At 41.0% G+C, this 22,144-nt stretch overlaps 1 protein-coding gene across 1 annotated transcript; it reads left to right on the forward strand.

Moving 5' to 3' along the window:
* The first annotated feature begins 7,189 nt into the window (after window positions 1–7,189).
* tmem198aa (transmembrane protein 198aa) lies at window positions 7,190–19,198 on the forward strand. Its single transcript, XM_076104054.1, has 6 exons — window positions 7,190–7,328; window positions 11,790–12,028; window positions 12,629–12,841; window positions 13,871–13,994; window positions 18,026–18,330; window positions 18,981–19,198. Exons 1-6 carry the CDS (start codon window positions 7,190–7,192, stop codon window positions 19,131–19,133), a joined length of 1,173 nt encoding a protein of 390 aa, XP_075960169.1. The 3' UTR covers window positions 19,134–19,198.
* Window positions 19,199–22,144: the final 2,946 nt, after the last annotated feature.

The raw sequence follows: 22,144 nt of genomic DNA on the forward strand, positions 1-22,144 counted from the left end.
AGCAAGGTTTACCTCTTAACATTTGACATTAGACTAACCCAGGCTACATCTCCATCCTGCCTTAGTCTACTGAACTATAACCCACTGAACTCTATTCCCCATTCTCGAGGTAGAACTGTAATCGATCATCACACAAGTTATCTGATACAAAAATAACTATGACATTAGTTTAAGCCATACTATTTGGTCCAATCTATTGATCTAAGTACACTTAGGTGCATTTAAAAATCAATACTAGAACATCATACCAGAGTTAGGAAACCCTCCAGTACAAAAGAGATAGATAGATATATTTCTGCTGCCACCCCAATACAATAGCGTTGAATGTTTTTTGTTTGCGCTTTAAAAAATGAAATCACTTTTCAGAAACACGCTGTTTTTTTTTTTTTTACTCTCGACAATCCACAGAACACACTGTCAGTGTTCTGGGGTTCATTCCTTCAGTAGTTCCACTAAAAAACTGTTGAGAGGGAGGTCTGTTTATTATCCAGAGTAATGACACCAATGTTTCTTGAAAGGCATGCTGCTGTTGAGAATTCAGTTCACAGCTGTTGTGTTGAGATTGAAGCAGAAATCTCTGAGACAAACATGTCAAACCCTAGACGAGTGGAACTTATCCATCAACTAAAACTCACCATCACTGTTGTGTTGTCATGTTTTCTCGGCACAGGAACTAGACAGTTTTTTTTTAAAGAATAACACTCTGCCTTTGCAAACGTTGAAACGGCAGGAAGCTGACCTTTCCAGGAGGGAAAAAAAGATATACTTTAGTTTGATATTTATTGTAAAGTCGAACTCACTGTGTTTGAGGAAAGCAAACACACTTTTCAAAAGAGGATGAGATTCCTTACCTGCAGGGAATTTGTAGTTATGTGAACTTTTGTGTGTGTGTGTGTGTGTGTGTGTGTGTGTGTGTGTGTGTGTGTGTGTGTGTGCGTGTGTGTGTGTATCGAGTCTTCCTGTTTTTCTGTTTGTGAAACATCTCCTTGTCCAAAGACTGCTGCTAATTTAGCTATCTTTCTCTTTTTCACACCTTTATTCACTTGTGTCTCCCTCTTTCTTTCTCTGGCCATCCCTTCGAAATCCCCACCCTGGAGAGTAGTGTGTCCTCGTTCTGGTGATGCTCTGTCGCCACCGCTCAGTGTGGGGCCTCTGAAATATTCATGGTGACACACATACAGACACACACACACACACACACCGAGAGACACACACAGGCACAAACGCTTTCTAACCCTTCATCTTTTTTTTCCGTCCTGTCAGTTTGCCCATATCAGTGGAAGATTAGAAAATGTAATTTATCTCGCAGCAGGTTTAGGGAATAAAAGCTTTACACAAATTCAAACAAACGCACAGACACACACACACACACACACACACTAAACAGTAAAGGCAAAGACCACTTCACTCCTCACAATCCTCTGAATTCTTTTGATATTTCCTTCATATTTTTTCAGTTTGCAATGGAAGTTGTATCTAGTCTTCAAGGACAGAATCAGGTATTTATACACAATGACAGTCATTCAGGGAGTGCAGCATTTTTTTCAAGTCAACTGCTTTTATCAGTTCATAGATCTGTAAAAGTCAGCACACTCGTAGGGGTGAAGGTGAAGTCACACTGTGAATGGCAACGCACGTTGGATGCCAGAGATACAAGCTGGCATACTGCGGAATAACTCGTAAAACCCTTATTAGAGTGCCAGCGGTGTACGGGTTTGATCTGTGACCTCAGACTGTCTACTCGTCTGAAGAGTAGAGGAGCTGAAGCAAAACTCCAGCAGAGAGCACATCAACACGTACAAAGGTTATTACTCTGCCAGTGGGTTTTGATATGTAACCTAACATTATTGGCCTGTCTGGCTGAGCAGTTCATCATGTGAACACTGACTTGCGTCAGTGGTCCCCCATTTGTCAGCAGGGAGGACAAGCGAGCCTGTGAAACAGCATTTAGATGTCGGCTTCACTGCAGAGTTTCACACACTGGCTCTCAAGTGGAGCTGATAGAAAATGAAACCCTGTGCCGAGCAAACCTGCGTCGCTACAAATATGATTACTTCGATCAAACAGAGAATCCAACAGCAATACGCTGCTGTTCTCCTGTGTTCATACCAATACACGGTGCGGTGTCTTCTATAATTCTATGTTTTCTATTATTCAGAGACAATTTTGACTGCATGCTTTTGAATTAATCACACGTGCAAAAATCTAAAATTAATTTGAAATCAAATGATTACTATCCAGTGTTAAAGTGTCATATTCTAATCTACATGTGGCTGTAATTGTTTTATTAATAACCTAAGCCTCTATAGGTTTCTGCAGACTTTATATTTTTGATCCATGAAAACTCCAACTGGTTACCGTTAAAAATTGAACAATCAAGGATGGGACTGTTTTTTTCAGTGGATAGCCTAATATGTTGTTGAGTTATAAAGAGGCGCTAGCTGAATAGGGTCAGAGGTCAGGACCGTCTGCTGCCAAGAGCCTCAAAGAACCCCTCACGGATTGGCTCTTAACGTGCACATTCCCATGGAGACGAGCCCCACTTCCCATTCGCAGGGTCCTTGTACCGCTGCTGGTTGTTATAGCAACAGACAGGACGTGACATTGTTGCGTAATAATATGCTGTTTTTCTTTCGACCTTATTGGTGGGCTATTTTCTAATCATGTCATCTTCTCTGTGAGGGGAGCCGTTAAGCAGAGGCAGTGTCAGGTCACAGTGGGAATTAACAAAATCTCCACACATTTAAAATCAACATTCAGCTTGAAGGATTGATTGCTATAGTTTATTTGATAAAGCTGTCATGGAAATAAACATCGGTGCAGTGCTTGGGACATACAAGAAGCAACACTGACTTTAGTGAAAATACTGTACTCCTCATACTGTATTATTCTGATTACTTTTCCTCTCTTTTCCCCTTGTGACTGCGGGTATATCAACAATATCAAGCAGAGCACATAGCTTGCTTGTTGGCAACCGTTGTGTAACAAAGCAAAACTTCCTCCAACAATTTAAATACATTTTTCTTTGCATATGTTGTTTTGGATGCCAGGGACAAAACACTGCAGTATTAAACATGTTCCGTACTTAGTAAAGACTAAACTTCCAAGCCTCTGCGGCGCTAACAGTTGCATAATGTCTACGATAGTATAACGCCTGAGAAGTGCTGAACAATCCTTTGTAATGCCTCGTTTGAATATTTATTGTTAAGAAAAAAAAAAAAGAGAAAGAGAAGGAAGACAGCTTTTAGGACCAAAACATTTGAGCATATTATCACTCTGTCATTATTCGTCTTGGCAGCGCGGTAGAGTCATGCATTCTCAGTGCGGTCGTCCTCCTGAGTTGCGGTGCCTGTGGTGAAACTAAGCTGCAGTCTTCACAATCTGTTTCACCCTCCGAATCGGTATTTCCAAAACAGGCAATTATGAACTGGAATTCCTCCAATTACTTTTCAGGTTTTTGACCCGCTCTCTGCATGAAATGCAAACTAGCGCAGGCTTTGTGTTTGAAATTGCAGCTCTGGATGCAGGTGCAGATCGAGGATGTTTTAGATGAGAAGAATTCTACAAAAAGGGCCTTTTTCCAATTTTCCTTTGAAGCTTTGCACTTAACAGAATGCAAAAAATCAAGCACATGTATTCCATGAGTGTCTATTACTTTATGTATTTGAATGTTCATCCCGAGGTAGATGTAGCATTTGTAAACATTTCCTATTTTAAATAATTGGAAGTTTTGGGGATTGTGCGGCATTGGCAGAGGTAGTGCTCCATTAGCGCTCCCTTGTTTCTAATATAGGCTGTAGAAGTCAAGTTGTTTTTCCCTCACTCACTTCAGCCATTTAGCTTAAGTTCCACCACAGGGGACCATCCAGTGATAGTGTGGGTCGTCCTTCAGTTAGAGGACCAGCGGCTCCGCTAGTCCATGTCGACATGTCCTCGGGCAGGCCGGGTGCTCCCGTATGTGCCTGCAGTGTATAAATGGGTATGATTGGTTAGCTACTCCTGATAGGCAGGTGGCAACTTACATGCCTCTGTCATCAGTGTGTGAATGGGTGAGTGACATGTTTTGCGTAGTGCTGTGAGAGCTCGGAAGACTAGAAAAGCCCTATACAAGTACAAGTCCATTTACCATGCCTGCAGCAACTCATAGTAATAATCAGCTGACAGGTAATCACAAGTTTGCAGGGCGGCAGGATGATGTGATGTGTAGGACCGCTCAATGAACTACACAGCTGAGTTTCTCCTGTCAATAAGTGCCTATACTCAGTTCAAGTTTTCTGTTCTAGGAGTGCTTCTCTGCACCTGCGAGTGTGGGGAGTTAACTTCAGAAATCTATACAGCGCCACGTAATATCCTCACGGTTGTTATTGTTGTACTTGACGCGGCCGTAAAATGCAGTTTATGTCGCTGACATGGTTGCCACTGAAGACTGCTGCATTCGAACTCCCTGTGTTAATGCTAATCGGCTTTCGGTTAGGTCTGAGTCACGCGCCCCCGACTTCTCCCACAGTGAGCATCGTTTACACTGTGTCGTTAAAATGTTTTAATATTAGTTTATACTTCATCTTAATCTGTGGCAATGCTTTTAATTATGTACAAGTAATGACAGGGAGGCCCAGAGGCATGGACTCAGGTGGGTGTTGCTGACATAGAAAGGGATCTGATGAAAGGTACTGTGCAGAGGGCTTAAAAGCAATTATAGCAGCTGACATTTATTGAGACACTTTGGACTGTTTTTCAGTATACTGAAGACTTTCATTTCACTTGGCTCATCCATCTCCATACTCATATTAATTTTATGCTATTGGTTATTTCAGAGGAATGCTGCTAGACCATGACTGATGTTGTGCGTACAAAGGGTGGTATTCTCCCTTATGCGAGTGCAAAGATTCATTTATTTCTGCAGTGCTGATTGTGTGCTTGTTGTAACCAATAAAGCTATCAAATTCAAATCTGCTCACCACGTAGTTGTTCTTACTCTAGCTGGCCACAATGTTATGGTCAGTGTATTCTAGTTTAACTGCTCGTCAGCTTATCCTGACCTCTGTCATGTTGCGGATACTAAGTCATTTCATTTCAAAAGCTAGTAAAAAATTGGACAAATCTGGATTTCGATTTCTTCTTGAATTCCACTTCTGTGCAGTTTTGTTTATTCCAAAGCACACAGCATGTCATGCTGTGTGCTTTGGAACACACTACATCAGCACCTACAGTCAATAAGGATTACCCCCCTCTGTGCAATCTGGCTGGTGAGTATGTGTGTACAGTTTGAATGTGTGTGTATGTGTGTGCAAGAGTAAACACAGGACATAGAGAGAGAGAGAGAGACAGAGAGCATATATCATCTGTGCTCTGACAGGGCAAGTGCAGTTACCTGAGGGAGACAATCAGACAAAGGTAATGGATTTAGAGTAAAGGAACAAAACATCTTAAGCCTGGGGCTTCACCACACGGACAGTCTGCAGATATAGATTCAGCGAGGAGTCACACGTGGCTAATGGAAACAGTGGAAGAGGAAAGACTTGGACCTTTGCATGAATTACTGCATTGGACTGCATACAAGATGTAGTATAGTGCTTGTTTCATAAATGAATAATGATGATGCAGAGTAACGTACTGCCATTTATGCTTCTTAGAGGATGTTCCTATTTAAAGCCATCCAGCGCTGATCGAGTCTATACGCTTAGGTCTTAATTTGTGTCTCAACTGGAAACGAAAAATTGGGATTTGATGCGTTAATGACTGTGTGGGTGTGTTAACCACACAGGTCTATTCTACTCTGTGTTTTTGTGCACACTTCACTTTAAATGTGCCTTAAGAATGTACTTGAATGCCGTTTTTCTTACTAAAACTATAAAGTCTGTGCATTCTGCTAGTAGAGTGTGACACAGTGATTGACTGAGTTTGCACTTGACTATCTTCACACAACATATGTGAAACAGCTGACTTTGATCATTTGATCAGAACAAGGGGAGTGTGTCTGCAGCTCACACCACTCCTAATTGATCTGCTTGTGTCTTTCAGTGAACCCAAGGGACACAAGCAGATCAATTAAGAATGGAGTTATCAATACTGAGCTGTATTGTGTAACAGAACATCTCTAAATAACATCTCATTAGATGAGCGGTTGTGATATAACTTACACTCTGGGTGCAGAACATGAATCATGAAACCAGTAAGTGCTCATAAATGACAAACAGTGTAACAGCGAAAGCTGCCCTATGGCTTCATTTACAAATTAAAGTCAAATGTAGTCAGTGGAGTCTTACAGTTGGTTATCACACTAAATAACTGGTGCAATATATCCGTGCTTATTGATATTGTATGTTTAATGAATACAATGTATGCTTTTACTAAATTATTGTTTTCTTATCATTTTTACACACTCTTCATTTGTATGGGACGTGTTTCTGGTGCAGCTGCTTTTGTCTTCTAAGTTTTGCCATTTTCATCCCAAATGGAGAAAATGATAGCGCTCACAGATCTTTGTTTCAAGAGTTTTGGTTCCTGACATCCTATAGTCCTAAAAGCCCAAACAGGCTCTTTGGTTGCTCATGTTTTGTTTCTTGTTTTTGCACTTAAACACACATTCCAGTAGTATCTCCTTTACATTGTTATTAGTATATTGAAGTTTGGTCTTATACGACCTTTAACCATCATATTTTAGTTGTTTGCTAGATAACATCTTATACTTCGCACGACATGCAAATGTATGCTAATGCTTTTCAATGGCAACCATTATGTGTGTGCTGCAGATCTTCTGCTTACGAATACTTTCAAACTCTTGACAACTATTTGTTGCAGCCTCTTCACTGTATATCCGAGTGAATGATATTGGCTGAATTGCTATTTTTGAGCATGCAGTCATTTCATCTGCAGCAGTCGTTGTTCAGAGTGGCTGTGATATACTGGGGTGTTTCTTTTTTTTTCAAAATTGTAATGCATGCTTACTGCTCTGTCAGCACTCGCAGCTGAGTACTTGAAATGAGCAATCAATAATCACTCTTTCCTCGTTCTTTCTCTCATCTCACTCCTGCCCCCCCTCTCTCTCTCTATCACTTTCTTTCTATGCCCCACGTTTGCAGGTAGACACATCTCGATGGGTGAGACCCACTGATCCAGTCATCCCTTCACTCCTAACCCCTCTCCTCCTCTGTTGCCCTAAACCTAACCCCCCTTCACTTCAGTCACCATGACTTCCACCAACCAACTCCTGGGTTTGGCTGAGGTGAGCCTGAAGTGTGACCAGGAGATTGAGAGGAGATACGAGATTGTTCCCTCGGTGGTCTGCTCCATGTGCTGCCTCTTTGGAATCATCTACTGCTTCTTTGGTAAGTGAGGATGTAGTCAAGGCTTCTCTCAGAAGGTTTGTGCTGGTACTAATAGGCATGCTATAAACACAGCTTGCCACAAGAGCTAATTGCCATCAGTTAAGAGTACCCTTGCTGCTCTATTATTGGCACAAGAGGCCTTTTCACCCCAGTTCCATTTAATATACCTACAGAAACTAATGTGTCCTGTTCAGTCATCAGAGGAATAGTTCAACATTTTTGGGAAATTCACGTATTTGTTTTTGTGCCAAGATTTAGATGTCTGTACTTTATATGCAAATCTACTATCAGCAGCCAGTTAGCTTAGCTTAGCACAAAGACTGGAAACAGGGGGAATTAGCTAGCCTGGCTCTGTGCAAAGGATACTAAATCGTCCCAACTAGCACATCTAAAGCTAATCAGTTAACACATTGTATAATTTTTATTCAATTGGTAGAAGTGTAAAGAGGAAGTGAAATGGCCTGATGCAGTTAACCCCCATAGCCCCCCGTAATATAACAATGAGTTGTCTTTACATTCTGGTTTTTGTACATATTAAACAAACAAGATATAACATGTAAATTAGTGAGCTTTGGTGGTGCCTGAAGGCATATTTTGTTACCTCAGGGCAGAGCCAGGCTAGCTGTTTTCCTTTGTTTCTAGGCTTCATACTTAGCTAAATAAACCATCTTGTGGCTGTTATTTCATACTCACCGAAACAATTTTTTCATCTAACTCTCAACAAGAAAGCAATAAGCATATTTCTCAGCATGTCAAACTATTCCTTTAACATTAGCTGAGCAGAATAATGTCTCATTCATCAGAAGTCACCTGTGCAGTGTGATTTTGCAAACAAACATAGCTTTAATGACAGACACGAAGGAAACACTTAAGAGTGACATGCAGCTGATATACCTTCCTATACGTGTAAGTGCCAGCACATAATTGGAAAGTGCAACATGTCGCCAACAAGCCCTGAAATCCCATTTCCAGTTCATATTGCTCTGCTGCTCTAAGATATTATTGATTTAAGAGCAGTACACAGAGGTTTTCTTTTTTCTGGTGATGTGAATCAATATTGAAATCTCATTCCTACAGACTAAGCTATTGTGGTATTGCTATATTTTTGAGTGTTTTCTTAGAATTCCATCAAATCCCAGAATATCTGTTCCTCTACACCCTATCCCAAACTGCTGTCATCAGCAGACTAACTAAAAAAATTGGACTGCCTGCTGTCTGTTACAGAAAAAAAGCATATTCTGCTCCGTATTCAAAGGCGTGTTGGCGTTTCTTTTAACTAAAAGTTACAGCTGCACTGCTGAAAGAAAAAGGAAGCACAGAGTTTTGCAATTAAACCAAAACACCAGGCCTGGCTGTCTCTGTGCCATCAAAACACCAGGACTCATACTTTATGCATGGGTCCATTCGTATGTTGAGACAAAAAAAAGGCTGAGTTTTGTGTGAGTAACAGTGAGTAACTGTGTTGGATTGCACCACAAAAATGAAGGGCTCATCCTAATGAGCTTGGATGTAAAGTCATTACAGGAATGTGGAATCAATAAATAATTAGAGAGAGAGAGAGACAGAGATCCGCTGTTATGGAGTTGTTTTCAATGCAACAAAAAATGATGGAATCAAAATTGTATTTCCTCTTGAGTAGGGACTGACAAAATCCCATAAACATGCTCAGATAATGACTTTGCTTTCAGAATGTTTCATGCATTTTTGTACAAAGATACAATTAATTTTAATATATTGCCTTGGGTTGGCTCACAGGGCTGTCTAATCATTTACTTGCTATTTTCTAGGTAAAGAGGCAGTGTCAGAGATTTTAATCTTGCCGTGGCGGTTTTGCAAAGGACTGTAGGAATACAGGCGCCCGAGATCAGATTCATTTAAATTGTTTTTTTATGCTATTTTGCCTTTACTGGTCAGTAGACGGTAAAGAGAGACTTGAGCTCTCCTCCAGTGATGCATCAGTAAACACTTGACCAACAGGACGAGCTACAAATGCTATTTGAGAACAGATTTACAAGATACTAAAGACATTTAGATTTCCAAACAATAACACAACATAGAGCCGTGCAAGTTCTAAATGATCCCCTATGAAGCAGATAGAAATGTGTGTAGTTGAACCTCAATGCAACACACATTAAGTGTCTTCTGTTAAGCAAACAATGCACGCAAATAGATAAGAGGGAGATTCGCTGAAGCGTACAGATGGCATTGACATTCACTCTATATGTCTTGGGTAAAGCATCAGGAGCATCTGTCCCTGCATTACAAACAGCTTACCCAACAACTTTATTTCCCCAAAGTTGACAGCATGCAACAAGACCATTTTGGCTTTTTGGCTCGCGGCCCTGAAAGAAAAAGGTTATACGTAGATCCTCACCACTAGTAGGGCAGAACATGTCAAGTTAGCCCTTGCGGGGTGCCAGACAAAAGAGCACGTCGTGCGCCACTTTATCAGCTTCATTAGCATGCTAACATTGGAATCATTGCATTTAGAAAGCTAAATGTTATAATGTTTTGGTTTTATGTACAAAATTAACACCAGCTCTGAAAGTTTCTAGTTGACAGAAACTTTAATTTAGAGAATCACACTGATTATATCATTTGTTTCATACACGCTTCCATAAAATTAACAGAAAGGCGTCGTGTTACAGGATGGAACGGCATCATTTTACTTTAAATACTGCTACTCAGTCCTACACCATCTGGTGTCTGTTTGTTTCTCTGTTTGTTTGACAGCATACTCAAAAAAAGAGAAGGTAAAAAGGTGCATTTTTCACCCTCAGTGCCAGATCTTGCTCGAAACAAAAACACCATTCTGCAAACAAGACACAATGGATATTGTTGGCGTTGTACAGAAACTCCACACTCACACATGAAATTACATTTCTGCAGTCTGAATTTTAATCTCCCTGCTGATAGAACTACAGAATTTGGTTAAGTTCCATTGTCTTGAGAAGAAAATGTTAGCTGTCATTTATTTGACCCAAAAAATAACAACAAAGTCGGAGCATTAATGATGAGTGATGCTTTAGGGGCAAGATGGATGAGGCAAAATAAAAGAGAGGAGGAAGGGAGTGCTGGGTAAGCCAGAGTGAACAGATGGGATGGAAGGTTTGATGTCTGGAAGAAAAGTAAGGGAAGCAACGAGGAACAAAAGAGGAAGTAGGAGGGTTGGAACAGTGGGGGAGATAAGACTGAGGAGAGGAGAGGGAAGGATGGGTCAGAGCAGAAGATTAAGAGCAGTCAAAATGAGGCATGGTATTTAAAAATGTATTAACTGATTGATGGAGACTGATATTAAAGAACAATTTGTGATGACCGCTGACCAAATGAAAGTTCAGGTGCTATGCTTTGTAATTGCTATTACTCCATGTCAGACTATTCATTCAGACATGCTGTTACAGAAGCCAGAAAACAGCTGTGAAAAAAATACAGCGGCTTTCACCGCACTTGTTATTTAAAGGGCTGGTGGCCGAAAGATACCAAGGAAAACACACAGGATCGAGCAGAAGGGAGTAAAGAAAGCTAGGTGCATCAAATAAACGAGGTATGGTCACGAGGGAGGAGCACAGACAGTGGGTTGGCTGAGAGGAAGAGTATTGTTTAGCTCAGCTGTGCAATGCCTGATTACACATAGATAACAATCTGATGTTGGATCCCCTCGAGACAGAAAGGGAAAGACGGAACGATAGAGCAAATAGAAAGGGAGATGCAAATATTAATAAACACAGAAGCAAGGGCCAGGAAGATTGCACCTCTTTATAATTTCAGCGTTCAATGCTTTGCTGTCTTTTTTCCGTTGGAATAAAGCAAATTATAATGGCGACAAACTGGTGAACGATAAAAAAAAAAAAAAGAAGAGAGACAGCCAAGGACAGGAAGGAGCATACAATTGGAAAAGAAAAGAAAAAAGAAGGGGAGCAGCTGTTCTATTCAGCAGCCCTGTTGACTAATTAATGTGGATGACCTTTTGTAATACGATGATTATCATATTTTAAAGCAGTTTCAGAAAGGTTTCTAGAGACACTTTATCTGCTCATAATGAAGAAATGCACCCCTCACCCACCACAGGCAGGTTGTTTGTTTTGCTTTTCATTATGCATCATCCCTATGTTCTCTGTTTAGAACAGCCTTTATCTTCAAGAACTTGCAAAAGCAATCTGCACTCAGTCAGCTGCATTGAGAAAACTTTTCAATACAAGCACGAACAAAAGGAATACAATATTAAATCAGGCTGCTTTTGATGGCTTATCTGTAAAACATGAATGTCTATGGTTACTACTTGTAAAGGCTACCTCATTATAAAATGGTTCCCAAATACATATTCTCGCTGTCACCATATGTTGGCTTTGATTTGTGTGTTTAAAGAGAAACCAAATCATATACACAGTCATGTACAGCATGTACCCGCGTTTGTATGCTGGAGATAACCTTACAGTGGTCTGTTTCCCAACTCTCCTCCAGGCTATCGATGCTTTAAGGCCGTATTGTTCCTCACAGGCCTAATGTTTGGCTCTGTGGTCATCTTCATGTTGTGCTACAAGGAGAGGGTGATGGACACTCAGCTGAGCGTAGAGGCATCGGTGGGCATCGGCCTGGGGATCGGGACCCTGTGTGGCCTGGTGACCATGTTGGTCCGCAGCGTGGGACTGTTTATGGTGGGCCTGCTGCTGGGCCTGCTGTTAGGAGTGGCGTCACTGGTGGTGAGGAGACACATTTGACTGTGCACTATTTAGATTCATATTGATCTGTGTACAGAACGTCAAGGAAAATAACATATACATAATAGGCATCTTGTACTATTATCACACAAAAACCTTCTTGGGCCCAATCACATCAGAGAGTGGCAAGTGTATCCAGGAGATCCTGTAGAACGACATGTTGAAATGACATTGAAATGATTCCATCGGCAGTAATGGCAGCGTCTTGATACAAGCTAGCTAGCTTTCTATTTAGCTTGTCATTTAGGGTGCTGGCAAAAAAGTTATCCAACTACAAAGCAGCAGAGCAGCACATTGAAACCACTACGGTAATATAATAACTGACTGCAAACCACATCACTAGACTAGGCCTACAGGTCTCCTATTTTTTGAAAAAGATTGTGACTGCAAGCCGTGATGCCAACAGTTCTTCATAACTTCGATCAGACAAACTCATGTTGTGGATTTACTTTGCCGCAATTAACAAATCCATTCAAATTAAATATGACCATGCCCTAATTCTGGTGATTAAAACAATAAAAACTGAGATTGAAAAAAAAGCCAACTGCCAGAGTAAAATTAACCCTCCGCTCTCTCACCAAGGCCATGGAGGAGTTCTACCACCCCAGAACAGTGTGGGTTCCTCTGGGTATTCTCCTGGGTTCTGGGACGCTATTTGCCGTCCTCACTCTTCAATGGCAGCGCTGCTTCGTCACCCTCTCCACCGCCACCTTCGGCTCCGCAATCATCACTGTCACCGTGGACTACTTTATAGAGCTGTTCGCCTTGGTACATTACGTCTACGAGAGACTCCGGGTAAGCTCATCCGTGTGTTTCTGTGTAAACTCTTAGTGGCAGGGAGAAAGAAATGCTATTCATTTATTTTGAAGTCACCTTGAGGCATGTTTTTCTTTTCTGTGTGTGAATAATCTTTATGTTTGTGGGTGGTCATGTGTGTGTGTGTGTGTGTGTGCGTTTGATATGTGTGTGCACGAAGGAAAGGCTGAGGCTGAGTTGAGCATGAATAATACATCTTTAAATAGAGTATATGTAATTGTATGATGTCATAGTGGTATAATGGAATACAGTCAGCTTCATACAAATGCAATTGAAAATCCATTTGTAGATAACATACCCAAATGGAAAAGTCTGTTTTGAATGAAATAGCCGACAACACTAATGCAAAAAATCCTGGAAATCCAATATTGGCATAAAACAGTTCATACTGCAAAACTGCCTGCAAAGGCTTAATCCGAAATCTGTTCCCTCATTTGATCCAAAATCTCCCACAGGAGATCAGTTGGGTTGTGATCTGGCAACAAAAATGGCCACTGCATATGATTTGAATCTTTTACCTACTTGTCACACAGTTCAGTGCCCTGCATTGAAGCCTCTTAATATATTCAGTTTCTCCAGTCATTTATTTTGGTCCTTAATTAAATTTGTCACGGTCTGAATTTGATTTGTAACACTGCCCTAATCTAATTCTCAGCCATTATCAAATTTTCCAAATACCTATCAGACCTCTTTTCATTCACTCAACAGAGAAGAGATGAGGTTGTTTTATGTGACGAACCCCAAAGACTTCTGCACGGAGACACTTAGAGGCCCTACTGGAGCAACTGTGGTTTATGTTTCTTGTTTAAGACAAACTTTTGATGTTTTACATTCTTGTTGCTATTTTACTGCGTCATGCTTTTTACTGCAGGAATTCTGAGAACTTTAAAGAGCTTTTGAGAAACGGACTAAAGTGTCCCCATAGTGAGAAACTAGTTATTTTGCACATATGAATGGTTGAATTAAAATGAAATCGTTCATCTAAAATTGTAAATGTAATGTTTGCAGGTGGCGCCAAAGAGGTCGGTGTGCTGGTTTACTTGGGTCATCTTGGGGGTGTGGCCTGTCCTGTCCCTCCTCGGAGTGCTGATCCAATGGAAGGTCACTGCCGAGGGATTCTCTCACACAGAGGGTGAGTGATGCTGCTTCACACACAACCAGACTCTTTTAATTAGGTTCAAAAGCTCATTTTGGACACAGATATTGTTGTGGTGGGAGCACCGTGTTGTAGAAACACCATTTTGCCATATTTTATTTTGCTTCCGGGCAGCAAAAGATACTAGTTTTGATTTTATAAAAATGTGACGGAAATCGTGTCACATGATGTCAGTATGTTGCTCATTTTAGGAATAAAAAAAAAGAATATGAAGGCAAATTCAAGAATTGTTGAAGATTTATTGATCAAAGACATGATTTTGTTTTTAAACTGTCTGGGGTTCATGATTAGGTCGACAAAACATGAATACAACAGTGTTTCTATCGCTAGAAAAGCAAAACTGTTTCTCTTACAGTAAACTATAACCTATGAAGACCAATTACAATAATTTCACAAAACAACAGCAACACTGACCTTATAAAAAACTGGACAAAGTATGAGTTTTTCTACTGTCTATAGATTCTTTTGCATTGGTAATTGGATATTGTGTAAAAATATGTAGTTGTCACAGTATTGACAACAGGGCTCAGGACTGAAATTAAGACATTTGTAGAGCAGTTTGACTAAAAGAAGCAGTAGCGGAGACAGGTTACAGGTACATGCAGGGGAAATGGAAATGGGCTACAGAGTGAGGTGATATAGAAAGGTGGGAATAGACTAGGGACATATCCTGGATAAAGGGAATGGCAGGTTTGGAATATTCCATAAAAATTCAGCGCCCTGGGGGAAATGAGTGTCTGAGGCTGAAGGGACGTGTCTTTGCGACATGCCAGAAAACTGTAGCCAAGACTTTTCCGTCGAGGATTTTAATAAAAACGTAAGAAAAGCAAATGTATTCATGAAAATGCACAAACACGCATCTTATGAAATAAGATGAAATACTGCTGAAATAAAGCTACAGTCCGACACAGCTTCTGCTCCAACCTGGAACACACGATGGATTAAACTGCTGATCCAAGAGAGGTGGTGCTCCACCTCACTGTGTCCGCTCTCGCTTTAGGGCGAAGCAGGCCACAGACACAAGCTTCCGGCAAGAAGAAAATGCCACCCAACCTTCCGTCTATTATTAGTTTTAGGGCAATGCGGTTGAGGCTGTATCTTCATTTAAATATCTGGAATTCTTAATTGACGATTCGTTATCTTTTAAGGGCCTCACTCACCATTATCCTGCATCGTCTATCCGAATCACTGACATGTCCTTATTAATAAAGACATTCTTAATTTGATTCCTTCATAACTGTTTAAATTCAGCCATCTGAAAGGTACTGTCTCTGCTCTGTGACATATCCACAAGGCTTACTCTTGCTGTCTGTACCCAACATCCTTCTTTGAAATGGGGAAAAGGGCTTTTAGGTATGCTGCTCCTGCGGCTTTGGAATTTGTCGCAGATTGATTTTGGTCTCGGGGAGCTGGTGTCTCTAAGTGTTTTCAAAAATAGTTTGGAGGAGTTGGAAGAAGGTATATCAGGTTGTAGATGCTTTAACTGCGCTTGCCTCTGTGCGATCCAGTATGTGATGAACTGAGTCTTATCTGAAATGTTACTTTCTGTAGCTGTTGTTACAGACGTGTCGTTTGTCTGTGCCGCTGCCTGTCTTGGCCATGACCCTCTTGTTAAGGCGATTGTTCTCAATGAGGCTTTTTTCTGGTTAAATACATTTTAAATAAGAAATAGAAATTTAAAAAAAACAGGACGGCTGCTGCTATGTCCGAGCATTAAGGACTGTGTGTACTTGAAGTTTGCGTATTGGATGTTTAATTAAAGATGAATTCAATTCAGTTTTAAAACGTTTTGATTGTGTCTATATATTTTATTTTAACTTTGATCTTAGTTACTCAGTAAGCATGAACCAAGACCACAGAATGATGATGAGGCTTGTTTTCAGTCTCACAAAGGCCACTACAAACTGCTGACATTTTATCAAGACGGACAAATCTATCCTAATTGTATTAAATAGGCAGTTTTATCGGCAGCTTAAGAAATTACAGCCATTGTGAGGACGGGGAACACTGTGCGTGTTTGTGAGGGAGAGTCTGAATACACCAACATTAGTGTTGTCAGCAGAACCTGCCATTGACAGAGACAGCCTTAATCTGTTCTCAAAGCAACCACAACACAGATGGCAAGATCACACACACACACACACACACACACACACACACACACACACACACAGTGTAAATGCAGCACTCAATACACAGAGCTCATACACACACACACAGCCTTAAGACAGAGGCAGAAATATACATGGGCAAAGTCTCTCGCTCACTCTTGCACTAACTACACACACATGAACTCTTACACTTGATCTCTGCTGGTGTGTGACATGCAGAGTTAAACAGTGTCTTCGAAAAAGTCACACATGGGCTCAAATAATGGGATTAAACAGCAGGCTGCCGTGGCTTCCAGTCAGAGGGTGTGGGGCAAAGAGATAGAGGAAGCTTTCTAGTACTATTTTGAAAAATGTGCAATATGTATGGGGGGGAAGAGACCTAAAAATGAGTAGGCACACGAGGGAAGCCAAAACAGCACAGGCTAAAAACTGTCAAGAAAAAAATAACAAGAGCAAAAAAAATACAGCCTGTGTTTGGGAAAAAGAATTAGGGAGAGGCTCTAGCAAGAGCACTATGAATATTACTGTAGTTACTCCTGCTTTGTGATAAGAGCCCGGTCAGTAAGGGTCACCATTGTGTCCCTTTAAATGTATCTATGCAGCATGTATCCTTAAATGTAACTTTTAAAAAAAATGTATTTGATGGGAAGCACTGCATTGAAAGACAAAGAAGGATAGGGGGAAAGGAGAGGGGGAAATTGGGAGCAGGTGTACTGGGGGAAGGGGGCTGGTAATAAACTGGGGCACAACGTGTAACCAGGTCACCCAAGTGGATCAGTAAGGAAAATCATCTGTCTGTCAGCTGATTGAGTACGGCGCAGGCATGAACGGATGAACGCGCAGATGCTTCCATGTTTTTTTTGTTTGCTTGTGTGGACAACGATGGCACACGCTCGCATGCATGTGTACTTAATACTTGATTGACATAATTCATTCCCAACCGCCAAACCTGAACCATCATAACCAAATTGTTAACATAAACTCTGAGCCAAACCTGAAGCTAAACTCTCAAACGGCCTTTTAATTAAAGAAGTGGGGACTGGCCAAAACGTCTTCCCTCGCAAGGTCTTAAGCTCATATTAGTCCTCACAAAGATAGATGTACAAGATCACACACAAACACACACACACACACACACACACACACAAGTAGCATGTCGCCAGAGGGGCCTGGGGTGGGTTGAGCTGAGGAAAAGAAAAGCGGGTATCATTAAGCAGTTTCCCTGGCAGATGGTGTCTAGTTAGCTGTCCTCCCGCACAAAGAAACAACAATAGACCTTATAACACTTCCACACCAACCCACACACGCTTTAACTGTGACGCATGCTGTTCATCTTTTCTTTATTAGGTTCAGCGGTGTTGTTGTACATGTGCGGCGACTTTTTTGACCTGAACATGAAATATTTCCCCGGCACTACTGCATATTAAACCGCTGAATCAAAACACGCATCACTAAAAATAAGCACATGGGTAATCAATGGACAGCGAGACAGGATGGATTTTGGGCATCCTTTGCTGGCATGAGTGTGAAAATAACACGAACACACTCACCCACTCACAGTATGTCAGTACATGCTGCAAGGAAAATGATCTGTCTGCCAAAGGACTGAATATAATGAAGGAAATGAGGAAATGGACTTTGTGGGGTTTTTTCTCTTAGGGATGGCTAACCATCAGCATTTAAGAGATCATTTAAATATTCAAATACATCTGATTGAAGGTTTCTCTTGTTTTTTGTCAGTCTGAGTCATTTTAATGCGTCCTTTCCTCTTCACTTAATTGTTTTGTTTCACTATAAAGGCTGTATTGTTCTGTCTTTATCAAAGACAAAGACATAAGTATCTGTCGTTCCCTCGCTCTCCACACATTATCACATCTCTGCTCTCTTTGTCTCCAGTGGTTTTGAGTCGACAGCAGCGGAGGGTTCAGCTCATGCGGATCCGACAGCGGGAAGAGAAGCTGAAAAAAGAGAAGGAGAACAAAAAGAACAAAAAACGAGCGAACCAGAAGACCACCCACAAGCAGAAAGCCCACACCCATCACCACCACCACCACCACCAGCCGTACCATCACCCTGTGGCATCCCACCCTCACCAAGCCCAGAGCTCCCAGCCACCTAAAGTCCCGCCTCCTCAGACTGAACCGGGCTACCAGCGCAAGGCCAACCCTAAAAGGCGCTTTGATGGAGATGTGCTGTCACCGGTGAGACGCAGGGGCTCCTTATTCTTAAGATGAAATGAAGTTAGGCTACAGCTATGTCGGTTAAAATGTCATGCTTTCAAGATATTTCAAGAAATAATATATATATATATATGCTTTCTGGTAATATTTTTAATGTTTCTATTTAAAAAATACAAATATATAAAAGTCTTTTCACTGAAACGCCCCTTTTGAAAAACTTATGTGTACCGGTATGTACAGATACCAGAGATCCTTTTTCAATCTGTTTTCCTGTTTTTAATCAATTTTCTTCATCATAATCAATTTTCTTCATCATAATCTACATTTTACTTATTCCTCATTACACCTTTAAAGACACAGTTTGACATTTTGGGAAATAGCCCTAATTGCTTTCTTTGCCAAGAGTTAGATGAGAAGACTGATGCCACTCTCATGTCAGTACTATGTGGAACTGGAGCCAGCTGCCAATTAGCTTAGCATAAAGATTGGAGACAGCTAGCCTGGCTCTGTACGAGGGTAACACAATCTGCCTATTCATATTGACCAGACAGATACGAGAATGGTATTGATCTTTGAAGTGTACTCTTTCACGGCTGCTGTTTGTGCACTTTACTGTCAGCTTGTGCACTGTATATTTCTACCCCAACCATGTATCATCTGTCTGTCCACAGAGCTACATCAAGAGTTTCCGGGACAGACAAACGGACAGACGAGCCTACTCCCACAGTCGAATGATGAGCCGCTCCCGCATGGCCGAACTCGACTACGACTGCGGCTCTCGAGTGCCCCTCACGGCTCCCAGTGGACCACCAGTTCGCATCTGAGACAGGGAAATGAACATGCGTACACCTAACCACACACACACACACACACACACACAATTACACAAGGCTACTTCAAACCTCTTTGTCACTGTTAGGGATAGAAAAACTAACCCTATGTGCCAACATTATCAAAACCTAATTACCCAACAGGAACGCAATATGTTCCAATAAGGTGGTGAGTCCCACGCTGGTTTTCTCCTCTCAGACCTGTTACAAGTTGTGTTTTTTTGACCGGTTTGGTCCTCTTCCGTTCTTTATGACCGTCAAGACACAACACGAGCCCCTCTTCTTTTGGATGGAGCAAGAACTGATTGCTTGGTCAAATCTCAAACACAGTCATCACACACTGAATTGAACTTGAAACCTGTTTGTACTGTTCTGGAGGACACTCGAAATAATGGACCTGTCTGGTGGGGAGTTGATTAAAATATCTCTGTTGAACATTTGATTTAAAGAATGTTCTGGTTGCTTCAAGCCATAAGAAGTCATTTCCAGTGGGATTGCAGTGGGGGAAACAATCAAAACATTACTTTCTCCACAGGAGAGCTGCACCATTTCAGATACAAATGCATCACACGGCTTCCATGGAGTCAAGGTAGCACAACCTTCAATAAACCTTCCACAGCAGCTTTAGTTCAAGGGAAATGAAGGAGGAAACGATTTGCTTCACGGATTCCATTAAGAGCGCTCAGAGGAATATGACAGAAAAACAACAACAGAAAACACAGCTAGCACTGAAACAGAAAGGCAGCTCTTCTTCATCATTTTCTCCACTGAAAGGTCACTGTGTGAAGGAAGGTGTACGTGAAGTCAGCCTGTTATCTTCTCTGACAGCCTGTGAATCCAGACATGGCAGCACACGTCTTCTGCTGCTTCAAACTGCAGAACAGGAACTCCTTTTAGGTGTGCATAGGATCAAAGAGTTAACACCGAAGACAATTTTAATGTTATTTCACCCACGAGCACTCCATGTGTCATTGCCTACATTTATGCCATTTTCCAAGGGGAATGTGCTTGCATCTCATCACTCTCCTTTTTTCCTTGACAGCCAGCTGTTTGAGCAGGAAACACATACGTACCTCCCGTCTTCTTTTTGAAAGCTACTGTATGTGATTATCCTCGTTGCAGTGTTTCTGAACGCTCACACGTCCATTTTCCTCTTGTTATCCAAGTACAAGTCGACCTTTGTTGAATTTGTCAGCTGTGTCAATATAATGTTAAAGCACAAAGACAAGAAACTGCTATCTGATACTGGTCATCCAGGAATGAGACGGTTGAAATTCAGAGTTTGGAGGGGACAATACATGGCAGTGAAAATGTTAAATATAGTGTGTTTGTGTGTGTGTGTGTGTGTGTGTGTGTGAGTGGACACAGAAGCCCTGTGGTAAGTGATGGATTGCACCACATACTGGCCAAGGAGAGGGGGGATTCATTGTCGTGAATGCTGTATTTTTTTCCCTCTTTTTTTTTTTTTTGCCAGTATACTGGTCCTGTTTCAGATGTGAATCTTATAGTTTGGATGAAGTGTTAAATGATGAAAAGGAGGAGGAGGAAGATAATCTCCTGTAAATGATGAAACATAATGAAAAGATGAAATCATTTGCAAGCAGCGCCCTCTCATGATTACTGCTAGACCCTTTTTTTTCTAGACTTGACTGTTTTTGTGCACATATGTTCGTGTGTTACATGCATTTGCGTGTGAATGGCTTTTGAATTCAAACGCGCTCCGCGCATTAATGTTGTCGTGTCGAACATCCGGAAAAGGTGAGGGAGTTAGATTTGTACAAGCAGTATTTTCAGGAACAAAGGAACTTGTTTTATTTGAACCTCTTTTGGAATTGACGTACGGTAGTTCCTCACCATAAAGACCAACACTACCCAGATTTTACTTCATGAGGTTTAGATGGACAAAAAGATTCCACAGTACTGTTCTTAAATACTAAATATCTAAATATGGGCTTGGCACCAGGACCAATCTTTCTCACCTCAACCCGTTACTGCATGAGAATCCTTGTGTAACTGTTTCCAATGTGTCAGTGTTTCAGTGTGTCACTGTTGTCATGTGAAAACCTCAGATTTCCATTTTGGATTTGTTGGTCCCAGGGTGCACAAAACACAATCCACAATGACTGATGAAAGGACCAACCACAGCCTATTCTGCCACAGGATCAACTCTTCTCTTCTCTTCTTGTTCCCTCCTCTTGACATGCATTATGTTCAGTCCCCTTCTATTCTGCTGTACAAGTGTTACTTGGGGTTTTGCTCACTCTAGTCATCAATGTCTTTAACATTAACATTGAAAGACAAAAAAATGACAAAATGGTAATTCAAAACGTTTGTAAGTTGGGCCTGAAATGGATTATTAGAAATACATTTTCTGTTTTCTGTGCCCATTGCTACTGAATATTTGTTGGGGAAATACCTGTTGTAGATATTGAACTGTAAATAATTTTCAAATGTGCAACTGTTTTACTTTAATTTTATCCAGCAGATTGGACCTGTTTCATATTGTGTTTCTACTGTACGTCCTATTGGTTTGACTGGGTGGTGGATGCACTTGTATCGTTCTCATGCTGTTCTTTCAGCGTGTGATGTTGAAGAGCAGCAAACAAACTGAGCCTCAACTGATTATCAGCAACCATCAGTAATTTAATAATTGCTCCACATTGTGAGAAGAGACGACAATTCATTTTCCTACCACCCTGTTTAAATGTGTACAAATCACCTTATTATTATTATTATTATTATTATTATTATTATTATTATTGATAGCATGAATTTATATGGACCTACAATATGATAAACATTGTGATTCTACAATCTGATGGATTTGTTTGTCTCCACTGTTCCTACATAGGGATGTATGTATACAGAGGTGCATTCATGAGTACAAACAACAAATATTCTCTGAAGCATATCAAAAAATCATGCGCACCACTACCACAAACACGTTCCTGTCTGCCTGACTTGCACGTTCCTAACCTAGCTAACCTATTTAGTGGTGTTGCGTG

This window comes from Anarhichas minor, unplaced genomic scaffold (genome assembly GCF_050575085.1).
Source record: "Anarhichas minor isolate MPS153535 unplaced genomic scaffold, ASM5057508v1 ptg000004l, whole genome shotgun sequence".
Taxonomy (NCBI): domain Eukaryota; kingdom Metazoa; phylum Chordata; class Actinopteri; order Perciformes; family Anarhichadidae; genus Anarhichas; species Anarhichas minor.